This window comes from Rhea pennata, chromosome 1 (assembly GCF_028389875.1).
Source record: "Rhea pennata isolate bPtePen1 chromosome 1, bPtePen1.pri, whole genome shotgun sequence".
Lineage (NCBI taxonomy): Eukaryota > Metazoa > Chordata > Aves > Rheiformes > Rheidae > Rhea > Rhea pennata.
This window is the reverse complement of record NC_084663.1, coordinates 39,852,022-39,870,034: the sequence shown is the minus strand read 5'-3', so window position 1 is coordinate 39,870,034 and position 18,013 is coordinate 39,852,022. Positions and strand designations below refer to the sequence as shown.

The 18,013-nt window shown below is 37.9% G+C and overlaps 1 protein-coding gene across 1 annotated transcript in view; it reads left to right on the top strand.

Moving 5' to 3' along the window:
• PTPRR (protein tyrosine phosphatase receptor type R) overlaps window positions 1–18,013 on the top strand; it is a 143,090-nt gene that overhangs the window by 70,946 nt on the left and 54,131 nt on the right. The window contains exons 4-5 of the mRNA XM_062567759.1: window positions 5,939–6,049; window positions 12,630–12,892. Coding sequence (XP_062423743.1) covers window positions 5,939–6,049; window positions 12,630–12,892 — 374 coding nt within the window. The remainder of the gene's footprint in view (window positions 1–5,938; window positions 6,050–12,629; window positions 12,893–18,013) is intronic.

Here is an 18,013-nt window from a genome sequence, read left to right as displayed (position 1 = left end):
AACAAAGCAATGGCAAATAATGTAAAGATGCAAACCATTGAAAAGAGATATAGAAATACAGAGATATACAGCTATAGAAAGGTATAGCTTTGACAGGTGATTTTACCAATTTTGTGCATTCCTGAGCTATTAACTCTAATTAATTCCTGAGCTGATAGATGTGTGCAGTCTTCTACCACAATGACCAAATGCTTCACAATCAGTATTGTATGTACGCTACAACCTGTGCAGAAAGTGTTATCCTTGTCTTTGTGGGTGGCTGACACAGAGGTGTTAAGAGTTCATCTTATATTTTAGCTGTCTGTATCTTTATTAGCTGCCTAAGAATTAAAAGTCTATCGTCTCCCTCTACAGTAAACAGGAGAGAGACACTGTCAATGGGCAGTTCATTCCATCTCTCTGATACCTCTTCTGAGATTGGTTGGTTGACTCTTTCTAACAGAGTTTAGCTTAAGCTAGATTCTCAACAGTAGAGGGTTAACAGTGGGGGAGATTATTCCTATTCTAAGAAACTTTACCAAGGTTATGTAGGAAAACCTGAGTGGAAGACTGAAGCTCTCTCCTTCAAGTTACAGCACACAGTATCATAAACAGCAAAACTCTCAATTGGTGTAGGGGACTGGAAATACATTCCAGTAATAATTTGCCAGTTTGCATCTACTGGTGAATTAATCACTGATCTATTTTTAGTTAAAATTCCTGTCTCAAAATTCATATCCTAGTTTCTTATTATGCAGTAGCTGGGAGAGCAGATTGCTTATAGGCCTTTGCTGTAGGAAGCACTGGAGTTCTTTGCAGCCTGCTGTAGAATGGGATGTGCATGGATGGTAATGTGGATGTTTAATTTAACTGAGTCTCTGCCATTTCAGGGATCCAGGGCAATGGCAATGCCTTCTATATGCCTTTTCCTTTCCAACGGTTTATTGTTGTTGTAGCATCTGCTCTTTTATTACGGTCGAAAGTTTGTGTCGGAACTGGAATTCTAATCCATGATGTGTGCGGCAGTGCCTGGAGCAGACAGTCTTAGAACAAAAAACTACTGAACTGTTACTTGTTAGTGCATGGGATTAAATTCAGTGACCAAGGCAATCCATTTTACTATGATATGGGTAACCTGATTTCCCAATACCTTAAAACTGCAGTCAGAGAAAAAAGAAAATAGCACTGGATTTTAGAGCTTAGTAGAATAGAAGTGGACTTGAAGTAGTTTTGGATAACAAAAATAGCTGAAGTTAGAATAACTGAAATAAGGAGTTACTGCCTTTTGTGAAGTAAGCTAAGTGCTAGCTGGGAGATATGATACAAAGCAGAATTTTCCATTTGATAGTTTATTCCAAATTATGCAATCCCGAAATGTACAGTTACACCCTCGTTACGCAAAGCTTCTACTCTGTGGCTTTGAAGTGCATGATATTAACTTCTGTCAGAGAAAGAATCAAAGGAACTAATCATTCACCTAAAGCCTACAGAAGCCGTATGTCAGTGTAAGGATTAGTGATCAAAACCTATAGCTTAGAACCAGGATGTGTTTCTGTGATCACACAAGGCAGATGGAGCATTCTACCTGCATGGGTGAAAGCAGAGCACAGCAACAGCGGTTAGGAACCTGCTCACTGCTCGTGTGAGCTGGCTGGCCCATGGCTCCCCTGCAGGCCTCTCGACTTTCATTAAAACACAAAGTCACAACACTTTATTGCACGGACACGCTAAGGCTGAATACTGGTATGGAAAGAATTGTTGTGAAACTGCAAAGTGACTTTGGCAATAGTTAAATATCAAATAGTTAGAGTCTTTGAGGAGGCTATGTCATGGGAGACGGTAAGTGGCTATTCCCCACAGTCCTAGGAACCAGAGAGGTCACCAGTTTTCCTGCATGTTTTCACTAAGGGGAGCAAATGAATTAACTTGGCAAGTTTTCTTAACCTGCTTTAGCTAACATAGTTAAAGTAGCAGAAAAGACAAAATAACCCAATATGAACTTGGATAACTCAGTACGAGCAAGTTTGGTTCCCAGCTCTCTGTGAGCTTCTATCTGTGCTCATAACTACAGCTTGCCTTGCTTTCATTATCATTGCAGCCTAAGAACTAATTGGGGTTTACTAACCCAATTTAACAAGTCACCTTTCTTCCAGTGAAGACTTGCCTTTCCTGGCAGCTCCTGTTATCTTGGCAGCATCTTTCAGTCTCAGGTTTTACAGTGACTGCTTCAGGTCAAGATCTCTCTTTTTATTATGAAGAGCTGACTGCTCATTTTACTTGTGTGTAGAAATAATCCACTAGGTTTGCATAATAAGACCAGAAGGCCCAGACTGTGTCTTTAATGTCTTTTTTTTTAAGTTTATGAAAAATCATTTTTCCATACATATTTGTTCCAGTTTAGTTTTGAGCAAAGCAGATGCTTATGTGGACAGTCTTAAATAAGGTTGGCAATAGTGTGTGGTTACTTAGACTGCATTGATTCTTCCACATCTTAAATGATACTGAATTTAAACTGTTTAATTAACCTGGCTAATTCTGCCTAAATGACTCATCTGGTTGTGGAGACTCCTTAGAGAATGGAGTCAAACACTGGGGGATGACGTGCAGCAATGATGAGCCTTCCTCTCAGTAGCCAAGTTTGTTCTGGGACCTGAAATTGCCAGAGCTACCGGAACGCCCCAGCCAGCCCACCTGCTGCCATATTCCTTCCTGCCTTCATCAGCTGAGGCTTTTTGCAGCTCAGCTTTAGTTTATCCTTCCGCTCTCTGATGGCCGTGGCACATTCCCACTCCTCAAAAACTATCTGAATGTCTTAGTTGATTCTCAGGCAGGAGAAGGCTCCCATCAGACTGAGAGAAATATAGAATAACATCAATCAATTTAGACAGAACACAAGTCCTTGCTGGAGGCTCGAAGCCCATCATCATGAGCAGAAGCTCACTCTCTCTTTTGCTGTTTCCTTAGTGTTTGGGCCATCCTGCTTATTTTTCTAGGGCGTTAACCGGTTTGAATGATCTTAGCAGCTGATAACCCTCTTATCAGTTCTCTCAGACCTAGGAACAAAGTTCTGAATTAGTAGCACTGACATGTCAGATGGCAGTTTCTTATCACGGAAATGAAGTGACTCAGCTACTGTAGGTCACAGCCTCTTCTATCGTTAGAGAGCAGTTTAAGCAATAATTCTGCTATCCTGAATACTGTTCAGTTAGATCAAGGGGAGAGATTTCGTTGGTTAGGTAAAGGTGCTATTTCAGTGTTTCAAAATGATGTGTCAGACATGTTAAAATAGAGGCATACATTTTTCATTTTTTCTACGGTATTCATTAATATTTGTTGAACTTGATTTTTAGAAAGGCGAATCAGGGTAAAGCATATCCTAAATGCAAGTATATCATAGAGATTAATGATTTTTAGATTCATTTGTGTGTATAAAGCATATAACTATGTAAAATATGAAGTTTTGTGACATTAATGAAGTGCATTTAATTAAAAGTCTCTCTGCCATTGTGTCGAAAAATCCTATTAGGCCTTCATTTACTTTCTAGCTTTCACTAAAGAGTTACCAAAAAGAAAATGTACTCACTCACAGAAGGTCAGCACAGCCAATTCTCCTTCAGTTCTTACTTTTTATCCAGATTTCCTCCCGAGAGATCTGAAAACCCAGAAAGCCATCAGGTAACCTGCCCAGGGTCAAACAGTTAGCTTATAGCTAACAGGCCAGGGCTGCAGCTGCCGCTCTCATTGTGGGATTCCTGGGAATTCAGCAAGATTCCTGAGTGCACAGCAGCTGCAATTTTGGGCTCTCCGGCAATATTAGGATCCGCGTCCTATGCTGTGAACACAACAGAATAACCTTGTTGTGCCAAAGTAGCAAATTGCACAGAAAATTACAGAGCACTATAGTGGCAGCACTGTTTGAATATGTCTAGGAACAATTTCTGCGTTGGTTGCAGAATTTGTCTGCATTGTTTCTGCAATATTTGGCAAGATTTCCATCACTGAAACCTGATTTTTAAGTTGTTCACTACACAGAGGACAGTCACTTACAATCCTTGTCAACTTGTGGATACCTACAGTGATTTTAGGCCCAGATTGTGAAACATTGTGCACAATTACTCACTCAAATATTCACACTAATTTTGCAAGGTTAGTTTCTGTGGTTTAGCAGAAGGGGGTAAACTATTTCCATTCTGGTCCCTCATTCTGTGACTTCCAAAGAATACTCTTATTTATAGATGCTTTTAGCTTTAGTGCAGTCAACTTTTAGTTATACATATGTAATTTTTTTAGCAAGCATGTCTATAAATTAACCATACTATCAAATTCTTTTCTATATATTTGAATTTTGTGGCAGTGTGATCTGTGAATTGCAAAGAATATAATCTGCATTTTATCACCCTTTTTAATACAAGCACAGAGCAAATCTGTGCTGAAAGTAAGATCGTAACAATTATATGGGATACAGCATACAGCGGGTTTTTGTCAGCCTTTATTGTGTTTCCCAAGCCATGCTCTCCTCCTCCTCAGCAGCCCTTACCATACAAATTCAATTTTGTCAGTACTTTCTTCATTTGGAGTGTTCATGGACACAAGTAATTTTCTCGATATGTTGACTACTCAAAAGAACAAGCTAAACAGTGGCAAAGCAGACTTCGGAGCATGAACCATCCATGTTAAGTAGTAGATGGTCACTGTAGTAACACATTCAGTGTGCTACTTACCTTTAAAAGGAGGGACTCGTTCCTCTGTGGAAAGTGGGTGACTCTTAGGACCCATATGGAACGTCCCCTGAGAAGGTAAAAGAGCACATTCATAATTCATGTTAGTTGCCTTGAGATAAATTCCTAGGGAATACAACTCAGTAGTTAAACTAAAAGTTTAATTAACACCATTAGGGGATTCCCTAGGAAGGGGAAGCACTGAGACCTTGAACGTTTACAGCAGAAACCGGAATTTAAGAAAGTTGTTTTACTCAGTCTGAGAGCTGTACTGGAAATATATAATTAAGAAAGAAGAAAAAGACTGAGACTGAATTTCTGTCTTGGAAATCCACAACAGAAGATTCCCCTTTTTTTGCGAGAATATACATTTTATTCTAAATAATATAGGACAGTTAGGGTACATCTACTCCATTTCCACTACATATTTCTATTAGGAAATGTAATGAAATATTGTAATTTAATAGCCCAACCAAGTCCTCTCACTGCAATAAGGCCAAGAATATATGCTTTAAAAATTATTATTATTTCATATTCCCCAGGAGTTCTGCAAATTTTAGTGTGCACAGCCTTTTAGAAATGTAGTATCAGCAGGAACCCAAAGATAGTGAGATGAAGCGTATTCAGAATTACAGATACATGGATAATGAGATCACTTTCAGCAAATCAGAATTTTGTATCTCTATACATATATGCATGTACATATTCCAAAGGTTACAGTGCCAGGGCTTCTTGGCTCATGAAGGCAACTGGCAAGTCACCTGTTCTCACGTCTGTGTAAAGTGTAAACAGTTCAGAGGCTAGCGTGTGGGTGGTGGGGCAGGAGATAAGCAGCAGAGAGAAAAAGACAGTGTGAGCAGTTTCCTCAGCCCACGCAAGTGCAATGCCTTATTACCTGATGAGCCAGGTAGTTTCCAAGAAAGAATGTGAGTCTTGTTTGCTTACCTTAAACCAGTACATTACTTGTGTAGGAAGATCATTTCAGCAGTCACTAGGAAGATCTGAGATCATCTTTCGTAGTGTTAGGATTCTGGTGTCATGCGTATACAGTGCAGTCAGCGTGCTTATTAGCTAAGGTAGGTGTGGGAATGGCAGCATTCAAAATAAATGTTGTATACTTTGGAATGTGAACTGTAATAAAGCTAAGGAAGATGATTAATGCCTGACAAGGGCTATTTAATCTGCACACACTACTGTGTAACTTTTTTCTTTCCTTCTTTCTTTTTTATTGCTTAATAAAGAAAAATGTTTTGCAAGGCCAGCGTGAAGCAGACAAAATCTGGAGCAAAGAAGGATTTTATGCAGTTGTCATATTTCTCAGCATCTTTGTCATTCTAGTAACTTGCTTAATGGTAAGTTTGCTTTTTACCTTTTTTGTTGTTCTTTACTTAGCCTTTTTTCGGTCTGAAGGCTAGAGTCATACGTTCTTTATAGGAAAAGTGTTTTCACAAAGCTGTCAAAAGCTCAGCTACAAGGTAACAATTGGTCGTTCTCATAATTCTGTGAATCCAAAGCTTGATGAGTAATAGAAATACACAACTTTTTGCATTTTGAGTCTAATAGAAAAATGTAACTAGAAGAAAGCTTGAGAAATAAATAATGGACACTTAATTCTGCAAAATAACTCTATAGTGACTTGACTGATGACTTCACAACCTTTTATTAAGGTCCCAGGACCCCTGAAATCACTTCAGCCTACTGTACTTCAGTTTTATGCGATAATAAAACCAATACCACAATGTTGTCAATGCACATTGGTTATGTATTTTTAGAGAGAGAGAGAGAGAAAGAGAGAGAGTCAGTGTTCATATACTGAAAATATGAATTTTAAACTGAAATGACCGATAAATACATCACAGAATGATCATACTTTTAAAAAACTTCATTGACATTCACGTTGTGTGACTTCAGCAGGCAGCTTTCTGGGCATTAGTTGTACATGTAATACTCTGAATGTGAATTGTACAAGGACACATTGGGCATGAATAAGGCTCTACCACCACTGACTTTAGGCAAATTTTTGCATTTTCCTTATGTTATCTCAGATGTTTTTCTTTTCCTAATTGTATCTTTCTTCTGTGGTGCATAAATTTATGGATTTTCTGAATTCTACGACAATTCTCAGCATTTATGAACTCATAGTATCTTGGGCTCTTCTAAGATATTTTGCTTTCAAACATATTTAATTTTCTGTAACTTAGATGGATTTAAGAAAAGAACATTTAAATTGAAATTTCTTATAAATAACCACATTTATAACAAAATCTTGTTTAAGTTCATGAAGTCTCCTTATGATTTTAAAAGCATTTATTTTCTCACATAAATTGTTCTTTTATATAACTTCTACCTCCTACTCATCTCCATTTCTCTATGCTTTCTCATTCAAAGATAGCATAGTAACTCTAGAAGTAAGTTATAACTTTTACCCAAACTTTTTGCTTCCGGGAAACAAAACACAAGATATTATTGTCTGTTAAACTGAAAGTATAGAAAGCAGTGTCTATCTGTACTACACAATATTTTTGTTAGTTATTTGGAATATGTGGATGATACTGGGAGCTTTAAACCTTGTGGAGAATAGGATCAGAATTTTACATTACCTTAATATAGTAGAGAAGGGTGCGAAGTAAAGAGAATGCTGCTCAGTAGGGACAAGAACTCCAATCAGGTGCATAAATATAATGTGGTAAATATGTGGCAAAGCAACAGTTCCATAGGAAAGGCTCTAGCAGTACAGCAAAGAACACAGTCAAGTAAATCAGTAACATCATGTTATTGCAAACATAGCAGTCCTTACCCTGGGGTGTATAAATGAGGATATGACCTCTATTTCACTTGGTTCTGGTAATAATGTGGTTACAGTATTATGTCTTGCTATGTAGTCTCTTTTTTTGGGTACCGCACTTCTGAAATGGTGTGAGCCAGTTACAGCAGGGAGGAGAAATGGAAAAGTGATCAGAGATACAGAAGGCACAAAAGAATTTGGTTTATATATTATAGAGAGAAGAAGTCCAAGGACATGCATGATATTCTCAAATATGGAAAGTTTTTAATAGCTGTGGTAAGGAGGAAGGTAATACTTTGTCCACTGGGGATAGGACCAGAAGGTAATTGCTGAAAGGGAGACTCAGTCAAATCAGGTCACTGTGCGCTGAAGTACATTGCCTGGGGCAGCTCTTGAGTTTTCATCACTTAAGGCTTTAGACAGGCATCTGCCAGGAATATTTTGGGTGTAGCTGATTTCAGGGTTAGGACAGAGGGAAAGACTGGCAGACCTCTTGAACTCCCTTCTAGCTGCATATGTCATAATCTTTTCTGCAGGCATCCATTTTCTGTCCCCTCACTATTCCAATGTACATCTTTTCTACATGTACTACTGTTAAGTTTCAACCATGTAAAAGTGACACTGTCTAAGAATTTGCTTGGACTTGCTGATATATAGAGTATGTGCAATCTATAAGGCTAAGAAACATTTCACATTGTTTTTATTCTCACTTTACATGTGACAGAATGGCAGATTTGTGGAAAGTAGGAATTCAATATTTAGAATTCAACTATCACAATCTGTCAGATCCTCAAGTTTCAGGGTAAAGCATTTGACCTGATCTGAAGTAGCTCTGGCTTTATTGACCATATAACATCACCAAAATGAAGCCTCTTTTTAAAGTTACAGGATAGCCATCTATTTGCCTCTAGGTGTGTATTTGTATTTTTAAGGTTCCAATAGCAGAAAAATTAACCTACATTTCTAGATGATGAGGAAGTGTCTATTACAGTATGAAATAGAAAGTAATTAGTGATGATAATGATGATCAGCAGTGGCTACTGTCAGGCAGCTGAATTGTCAGCATTAATGAAATTACTACAGAAACTGTAAATATGTAGCCTTTTCTTTTAACTTGGGTCTTAAAAATCATGACACTTCCCTGCACAATTTTTAGACTGAGAGAACGCGACACTAACGATCATTAGGCTTCTTGACATTTGGCTGGAATTTAATAATAATTAACAGTACTAAGAAAGCAAATATCTCACCTCTATTGCATAAAAAACTCTGTGGTGCAGGGCGTTGCTATGACTTGAGATACAGCAGCACATTAGCTAAGTTCAGACCTGTAAATTGCACCTCTGAGGTTGTGATATATTTACTCATCTAGTCTTTGCTGTCAGGATGTGTGAGCCTCTTGCCTCCCAGGGGGGATTCATCGTAAGTAGAGGTCAACAGGCAACCCATTGCTATCCTCATCAGCGGTCCTGACCAAGCACTCACTTCCACTGGGAACATCATACATCATTCATAACATATGCCAAGCAAGGTGCTAATTAAGATTAATTATTTTTAAGTGCTCCTATGTGAAGAATAGGCCTCTGTACTTTTTTATGTTATATAGATGGAGAAATAATTGAGCCATCTTCAAATTTAATACCTAACCCAATACTTCACAGTGGATTAAATTATTTACTATTAATATTTCTTATTAATTTAGCCTGTTTTTATAGGTTTACATATCCTGTTGTATATATCCTTGTATGCATAAGTATCTCATGAGTAGTCTGAAAGTATCTGTTTCAAATTATAAAATATTTGTAGCTGATTGTGATGAGAAGGTTTTCTAAATGTTTTTCCTATTCCCACTAAAAAAAAAATAACTTTCAAAAAGTAGGATTTTTTTTCATTTAAAACAAAAAGCATGAGCTTTTTTGTCCACAAATTGTGAAAGCTGCAGTTTTTTATTAACGGCTCCAGTGTTTTATAAATTATGACAAGTGTGATTTTTTTTTCAGCTTCATGAATGTATTTTGGAATTCCTTTAGCAAGAAGAATATTGAATAACAAAAAAATATTTCAGCCTACTGTTTCTCACATGACCTATCATTTGTTCATAAATTTAAAAGTTTTTAGGGTTCATAAAATGGTGCAGGATTTCTGGAAGCACTTTGATTATAGAATATGTGCAACTAGTATCAGTCCCCAACTTCAGCTTTTACCAATTTGAAGTTTTAAAGCAAAATCAAAGATACGTAACTTAATCATCCTGCAAGAGTGTTTAAGCTGATTGAACTGAAATAAGAAAAAGTAGGGGTTATAATCAGAGTGCTTTTTTTTTTTTTGTATATAAAACTACATAGTCCTAGATTGTCTGAATTCTTTTATTCTGTTTCTCCAGAATGTTTGATAGTGCATTCAGCAGCAGGGTATCCAAATGCCTCCCAGTAATGCATTGAACAACATGACTAACATCTGTCATATCTTTTGTTCTTTCATCCTTTCCCCCGGGTTTGAGAGAAATTTTGCTAGTTGGTGTTCTTCTCGTGTGTGCACATACACACGACAGCACTGCTCCTACAGAGGCACACACACGTCAAAAGCACCTGCTAACAGAGAACCCTTTGTATTAGAGTGAACAGTCTTTGTTTCCCTTAGTTTCTGTGAGATTTTCCTATATAGTTTTGGGTGCCCTAAACATTGCAAGGCAGATGAGCTTCCTAACTCTGCTCCATGTGACTGTTTCCAAGATTTCTTCCCAGAGACCTTAGGGAAGTCATTGTTTTTCTCTGAAGATGAATAAAAGGGCTCTCCATTGTATTTTGAATGGGCAGAAAGGAGGTACTGGCCAGGGTTGCCTGTAGCATATCAACCTTCTGTTGTCATATATACTGAGCGCAAATATAATGAGTGAATAGAGTCCTCTGAGCACCTTCTCGTTCTTATGTATCAACAAAAACAAAGAGGAGACTTTTTGTGCTAATGGTGACTTTGAACCCTAGGCCTCATATATTAAATATTAAAGGAGGCCTCACCTTATTTGTCCTTGAAAACAGTATTTTGTATTGTTCAGTTGCTCTGCATGTTTTGGCTAACTGCACAATGAATTTTCTGAGTTATCTATAAAATGTCAACTTTCCTAATTTAGGGGGTTTATATCTGCTTCCATCCATACTGGCAGGTGGATGTGTTTAAACTGACTTGAAATATGACCACAGCTAAGTTGTTTACTTTATAAAGCTTGGAGCGTGGGTTGGCCACTGTCTTTTTGGCCATTTTCTATTTGTTTGTTTTTCTTTAATTCGTTAAAAAATTGACTGCTTCTGTCTCTCTGAGGAAAGATTGTTAGCTCTTAGATCAAATATGTTTCTTTAACTCTTTTTAGTTTCCACTAGTTGCAGGCTCTCTCTTTTCTGGAGTATTAATAATAGAGCAATAAAAAGGATAGGAAATAATACTTGTCTCAATTTTTGGAACCCAAAAGCATAATTCTCCGGGTCTCCAAAGGAAGAAGCTATGTCCAAATACACCAGCCACAGGAAGACTGGTAAACATTATCATAACTGTGAATGTCTGAGCTGTGTATCTGAGGGTTACCAGAAACAAATGAAACCAAAACAGTCACTGGGGACAGAAGAGGGTTAAACTATTTCAAGGCCCTGTTTTATCTCTACTGATACCTATGTCTTTGCTTCACAGTTTGTTTTTCGGTAAAGTAACAGCCAAGAACAGCTTATCCATACAATTTAATTCAGAATTCTTCTGAATGAACAGATGGTTTACGTAGCTAAGTCTTGTTTAATGGGTGCATTGCTAATGGCATTAGGTCAGTTCCCAGCTAAACCTCTAATACTAATCCTTGAAAAAACAAACGCATCAGACACATCCAGTCTAAACTGGAGAGCTATGAGTGAGAGATCTTTATGAAGAGCTAAGAGGGTGAGAGCCATCAAAGAACCTCTGCTTTACAGCAGAAGAAAGGTTTGTTCTAGGATCTGTTTCTATGGCTTTGCAAACCTCGATGCAGTTAGAATGCTTTCCAGCAACAGCTAGAGCTCAGTATAAGGTATGAAGGCATCAGCAAAAAGCTGTGGAAGTGGCTTTCACCCACTTCCACAAACAGCATTTAGGATACTTATGATTATTACAGAGACATGATAGTAAATCTCCCAAGTTTCTTCAGTTTTAAGGCACATTTTCAAAGTGGCAAAACTACAACTCAGAAATCATATTTTTTGTATTTCATCCAGGGAGGTGAGATCTGTTAAATAGACATAACTCAGGCTCCTTTGGAGTGACAGAACTGTGCACAGACTGCCTCCCAGTCCTTGCTAAGCCAGTGTACAACAGTTTGGATGTCGAGTTCAGGGGAAGAGGACTTGCTGCGGATAATCTGGCATCCAAGTTCATATAATAATAGCTGGATTGAGAATCCTGATATAATTATGTTTTTAGTTATCAATGTCTGGGTAACTGCAAAACAGATTTTTTTGAATGGCCACAGATCCTTAAATAGCTACACAGGCTATGCATCAGTTCAGCCTTATTACAGAACAGTGAATGCTTATTTAAGGATGTTACAAGTTTTTTGTTAGAAAAGACTTTCGGGATATTTCAGAGTAGGAGCAGCGTAGCATTACAGAAGTGGCCTAGTAAAGTTATTCTGTTCAAGTATTAGCTTCATGAGAAATGACTAATAGTTTTTAAGAACATATACAATAAAAGAACTAGAAGCAGTTATCATTAGAAACAGATATAAGCATCTATTTTATATTGTGCCATTGTTTGTCATGTTAAAATTCTGATAATTTTTCTACAATTATTTTATTTATCAGTAATTCTTTCTTCATAGTGATTTTTGCAACAACTATTTTCCATTCTATGTTTTTTATCTCTTTAATAATACAACTGCTGGTATTACAAATAATTCCTGGCTTACAATGAGAACTGTTAAAATCCTTACCACCCACATGAACACACTGTGGTTTATGTAATGGAAATATTTATCCTGTTGTGGGAAACGCCGTGTAACACAACTTGTGGATTACCTTCAAGAAATGAAAACCATGTATAGCAATCTCATCTAGCATTTGTGATGCTTCCCTTACCTTGTTTACAAGGAAAGTGAGATTAAAACGAATGAGCTTTCTTCTCTGTTTCTGTAGGTTTTGTACAGATTAAAGGAGAAGATCCAGTTGTCACTGAGACAAGAGAAGGAAAAGAAGCAGGAGATCCACCTCTCACCCCTTCCCCTCCAGACATCTCAGTCTGAATACAAGACCATTAACAGCATGGTCCAGCCTGAACAGACTCCAAAAGTTGTAAATGTTGTAGTGGACCCTCAAGGCCAATGTGTTCCTGAGCTCAAACCTCCCCTGTCTGCCAGTCCATCTCCTTTCAGAATGAAACCTGTGGGGCTCCAGGAAAGGTAGGATGGTATCCCAGCATGTTCAGGATTTATTCTGCTGTGTTATACTCATGCTATATGATTTGAGATGTGTCTTTTCTGTCAATGAACAGGAGATTTGACCTTCCAAATATCCAAGAAGTGATATTTTGGTGGGTTGGTGTTTATCTTATTTCCTCCTTTTCATATGAGCAAAGATGCAAGGGTTTGAGTTCAGATTAAGTGGAATTCTTGTTGATAATTTGTTTCTTTCTGTTTCCAGCAATTACCCAATTATTTTGTTTTTCAGTTTCATTGATTTTTGCCTCTTTTTATCTTGGAAATCCAGGCAGAGGGCATAAGGGCTGATTACATTTCTCCAGTAAAGGAGTCTCCCTGTGCCAGGGAGACCCTAATGCTTGTTGGCCTGGCTTCTTCACTGCCTTTTTTTAACTCTCCTATCCAAACGGCTTCCCAGAAGCATGGAGATGGGATGATGGATAGTTCTGTCCACCTTGTGGAAGTAAAAAAAGCAAAATGGAGAGGACCAATGAGTTCACAGCTATACATAATTCAGAAACGTCTTGTTTTCATGCCTGTCATCCCTCAATTGACCTAGATCAGACATTTCAACCCTTGGGAAACTTAGAAAAGAGCAATATTTACTCCAGCTTAATGCATTTGCCAACTTTTTACAGTGTTTCCATTTTCACCTTTAGATAATTTCCTTCTTAAATGCAGCTTCCCATCATAGTAGGGGAACAGTCCAAGGTCTACAGATTTTGCAAAAAAAGAGAAAGAATGATTAATAAAGAAACTAATACTTGTACTCAGCTTCTCAGAATTACTTAGACACCAAACATTGCCAGAAATCACTCATTCTACCTTTAAAGAACTGGGCCAGCTTCCCTTCATAAAAACAGTTTTTCTTCCCACAGGAGAATGCACACTGACATCTGTCTCTCCTCTGTTAGAAACCTATATAATTTCTTGCCTGATGGCTGCAGGCAGCTTTCATAAAGCATCAGTGCTCTGAATAACTAACGTAGCATGCAGCAGTGTAACTGAACTCTTCTACCCCTGCACAGAAGATAAGTGAAAGAACAGACACAATGCAAATATGAAGGGGAAATCAGAATGAGAAGGAGACCAAGCGGAACGTTCTCTTTGAGGACTTTCAGAGTTTAGCAGTAGCTCTGATTCAGTTTCAACAATGGGATTTCAAAGACAGAGATTTTATCAATGGTTTTATGAGGCACAGACAGAGCTAACAGACAGGGTTTGAGTCTTCCACAAGTAAAAGATGCTGAAAGGCAGATCTGTCATAAAATATGTAGCGATATCAGTGCCACTACAAAAATACGGAATGAAAGAGGCAAGTAAGTACATTTTCATAATTCTCACTCCACAACTTCCTAAAAATACAGCACACAAATACAGGTATTACATAGCCAGTTTATAATACCTTGCATTTAACATAGCATGCATAATAGTTAAGAGGGATTGGGATGAAGGAATTTGGTGAGAAAATTTATAGGTAAGGACGAGGAAGTAAATATTTGCATTTCTCAAACAAAGACAATAGAAATTACTGATCTAGGATCTTAATTTTCACCACTGCAAATAGGAGTCTGGCCTTTAATACTTCTAAACCAATTTTCATCCTTTTGAGAGATGTTCTGAGTCAGACGTCAAAATGGAGATCTAAAATACAAAGAGGAAACTAAGCCTGTTGTTTGATCAAACAAGCCAGACATTTCAGCTTATTACTAAAGAAAAGGAAGTTAAAGAAACCAAGCACTTTGGTTTTGACTGTAAAAGAACACTGAAAAGCTGATTGTTAAAAAGGAAAGCATTTGTGGTAACATCCCATTCTGGGGAGGGGGTGTTGTAATCCTTTACCACAGCTACCCTTCATTCCTTCAAGTTCATTTCTAAGAAATGGTGCTTTTGAGCTCAGTAATACAAAGGTCGGGGATATGAGGGTGAGAACTTTAGGGAATAAGCTATCTTTTCTTCCTCCAAAATAATCAGCTATTATTATATATTTTTCTTATTATTTATTTACTGTACCATGTACTGTGAACAACTTTACACACATTTTGAAACACAGGAACACTGGAGGCAAAATATTATAACTGATGCAGCTACATATTTTACCATCATCTGATGGCCAGCTATGTGGACAGTTTGAAATCCCTTTCCACTTTTCTTGCCCAACAGCAACTTTGTCCTAGATAGCCTTACAGAGTGGAGCAGTGGACCTTATAGCACATGTCTGTGTGCTGCAAGCAGCACGCGGTAGAAACAGATTGCCCACTACCCTTTTCCTGATGGTATGGAGTGGGATTAAGCCTGTAAATCCCCTCCTGATCATAGCCATAGTTTGGGTACACCCTGTTCAATAGCATTTGCTACCCTGATTTCATTTTCAACCCAGGGGAGGAAGCTTCTGGAAATGCTAGTTGGATATAGAGACTTCTTGACAAATTTATCATTTTGATTTCTTTGACCTGATGACTAGACAGTTGTTCCTGAGAGTTATTTTCTAGCTATCTGAATCCCGTATTTTGATTCCTTAAGCGTGATCTATACTCATAAAATAAAATGACTAATATGATCCAGATTGAGAAGACTGTATCTCTTTGAAGAGAAATCACAGAACCATGGGCCAAACTAGGGAGTGATCCAACTGCTGTGCCTAGCCACCAGATGAGATGTTTGTGACACTGTGTCTGGAGGATGGGACAGAAAAGCCCCATGATACCTGCCTCTCTACCTCTCTCTGCTCAGCACACTAGATACTGCTTTGGGGAGCATATCTAAAAGCAAAATACAGCGGCATTGTGTATCTACAGAGCACCGCATCAGCATCTGAGCCTCCTAACCTTTCCATTTTTAATAAAAATAGCATTGGCTGGTGCAGAGGTGGATGAATTGTTATTTGACACTGTCTGTAGATCATCAAAATGACTCTGGGAGTTTGTCCAGCCTCTGAATTTTGCTTCTGAATATTAGAGCTAACTCCATGCACATTTTTTGCAATGAATCTCTCTGAAAAGGCTCTTATTTAGCAATTTAGGTAACAATCAGTTTTCCCAGCAGATTGTGCAACATTTTCCTTATCAAACATATATAATGCCCAAAATGATTTCTATGTGACACATTCTTCAGTGCTTGGTGCCTTGATTAATGCACTTGTAAATAAGGTTTATTCCTGTGGCTTATTTCTGGACTTGTGATAGCTTCACGAGTCCAGAAAAGTGGCACATTTCTAACAGTGGAGGTAAAAAAGATTGGCAGATCAAATATTGTCATGGGTTTGATATTAAAGAATATCAAAAATCATAGTGCCTGATTTCCTACAAACCACAGCTGAACCAAATGTCACACTTCATTGCTAAGAATATATCCTCAAACTACCACTGTTTGGGAGGCCCTGTGACCTCTCTTTATAATTGGCAGGATCTGAATGTTACTGTAATTTGTGCAACATGTACTTGGGTCCTCTGCTGCTGCAGTGCTGGGAGCCATGCAGTGAACACTTGGGCGAGGGGAGAGTGACATCTAGAGCAGGCTGAAAATACTGTCGTGTATCACATGCTTCATTTCTGTCCAGGATGGAAAGAACAGCATATGCTTTTTCATGCAGGGCTTTTCACTGTGGTCACTCAAAGACCCCCTTTTCATTTCAGTGAACTCTGAAGTAAGCGTTTGGTATCAAATCGGCTAGCATTTTTTAATTTAGCTTTGGCTGTGGTTCTTGGAGCAGGGAAGGTGATCATGTAGAGTCAGAGGCGTAGCTGGCCTGTGGCCTCATTAGGTGGGTTATTTTCCTGAACAGTGACAGAGGCCGTCTGCCCATGTTTGGCACACACTCAGGAAATCATTGAAGTGGCGGTGCCCAAAATTGAAAGAGTGAATGACAGGTGTGGAGGTGATGGGGTTGTTAGAGCAAAGCTACCTTGATTTCTATTGTGGCTAATTATAGATGATTGACCAAGTGAGGTGAAGAGCTTTCCTCAGGGTCACCTGACTTATTGTGAAGCATTCAGTATAGAGTTTTTAAAAACAGCGCTTAAAAGTTAATTCTTCTAGTGTTTTTATTCTGCCTTCCTATGCCTGTTTCACTGGCAACCCACCTAGTGCTGGTACTGACAGATGGAGCAGGAGAGCTAACTTGTTCCCTAGCAGCTATCTGCTGCTGTAACCTGTCATGGTGTTGTAGGGCTGGCACTGGAATTTACAATACAAATAGTCCTTTTTTCTTCCATGAACATATCCATGAATCAGCATTTTTTTCTACTTACGCTTTTACAGGTTGATATGAATAATGTAGATCTTTTTCTTCAGTGGAGTAAGGTTTCGTTTTATTCTGCTGGCTAGTACAAAATTCATCTTGCTTTGAATGGTTCCAGCCAAAACCAGAATGTGATGAAGTGGAATATGGTATTTTAAATTCTTTTCCTTTTGACATATCAAGCACTGAAAATTCATAATAAATCCAGTAACTTATTAAAACACAGACATGGTGGGCATTGTAAAGATAAATAATTTACCACAGCAGCACAGTATTCACTTGTTTAACAAATGGATTTACTCCTTTCCCCAGCCACTACTTCTGTGAGTTTTAGTCTGTTATTAGGACAATGGTATTTCAACTAACTAATGCAGAATATCTTATTTTGTTCAAATAATTTAATTACTACCTAGCATGCAAAAGCACATGGAAAGATACAGAACATATGGAAAAAAAGTTATTCTACTATGTATGTTAAAAATACACAAATAGTGATCATGAAAGTCTTCTGAAGCATTGGTATTCCATCCTAGCTACAAAGACCTAAGACTGTGTCTATTTTATCTAAACAATTTGTGGGGAAAAAGGCAGCCCTATATTTTCTCAGTCTATTACAAATTAGTTGGATAATGATTCTGTGTATGAGGGAGATCTCCTTATGTTTACATAACTGAGCATTAGGGGCCTTTAGGACTCTCATTCCAAAGAAGTAACATTTTACATGTGCTTTGTACTCAATTTTCTTTCTATGCAAATAAATACAAGAGAGTAGAGAATAAAGAAGTCCAGTAAATACAAGAAAAATCTGTCAGATGAGTGAAATAAAATATTTTTAAACTGTGAAATAAAAGATTTTGGCAACT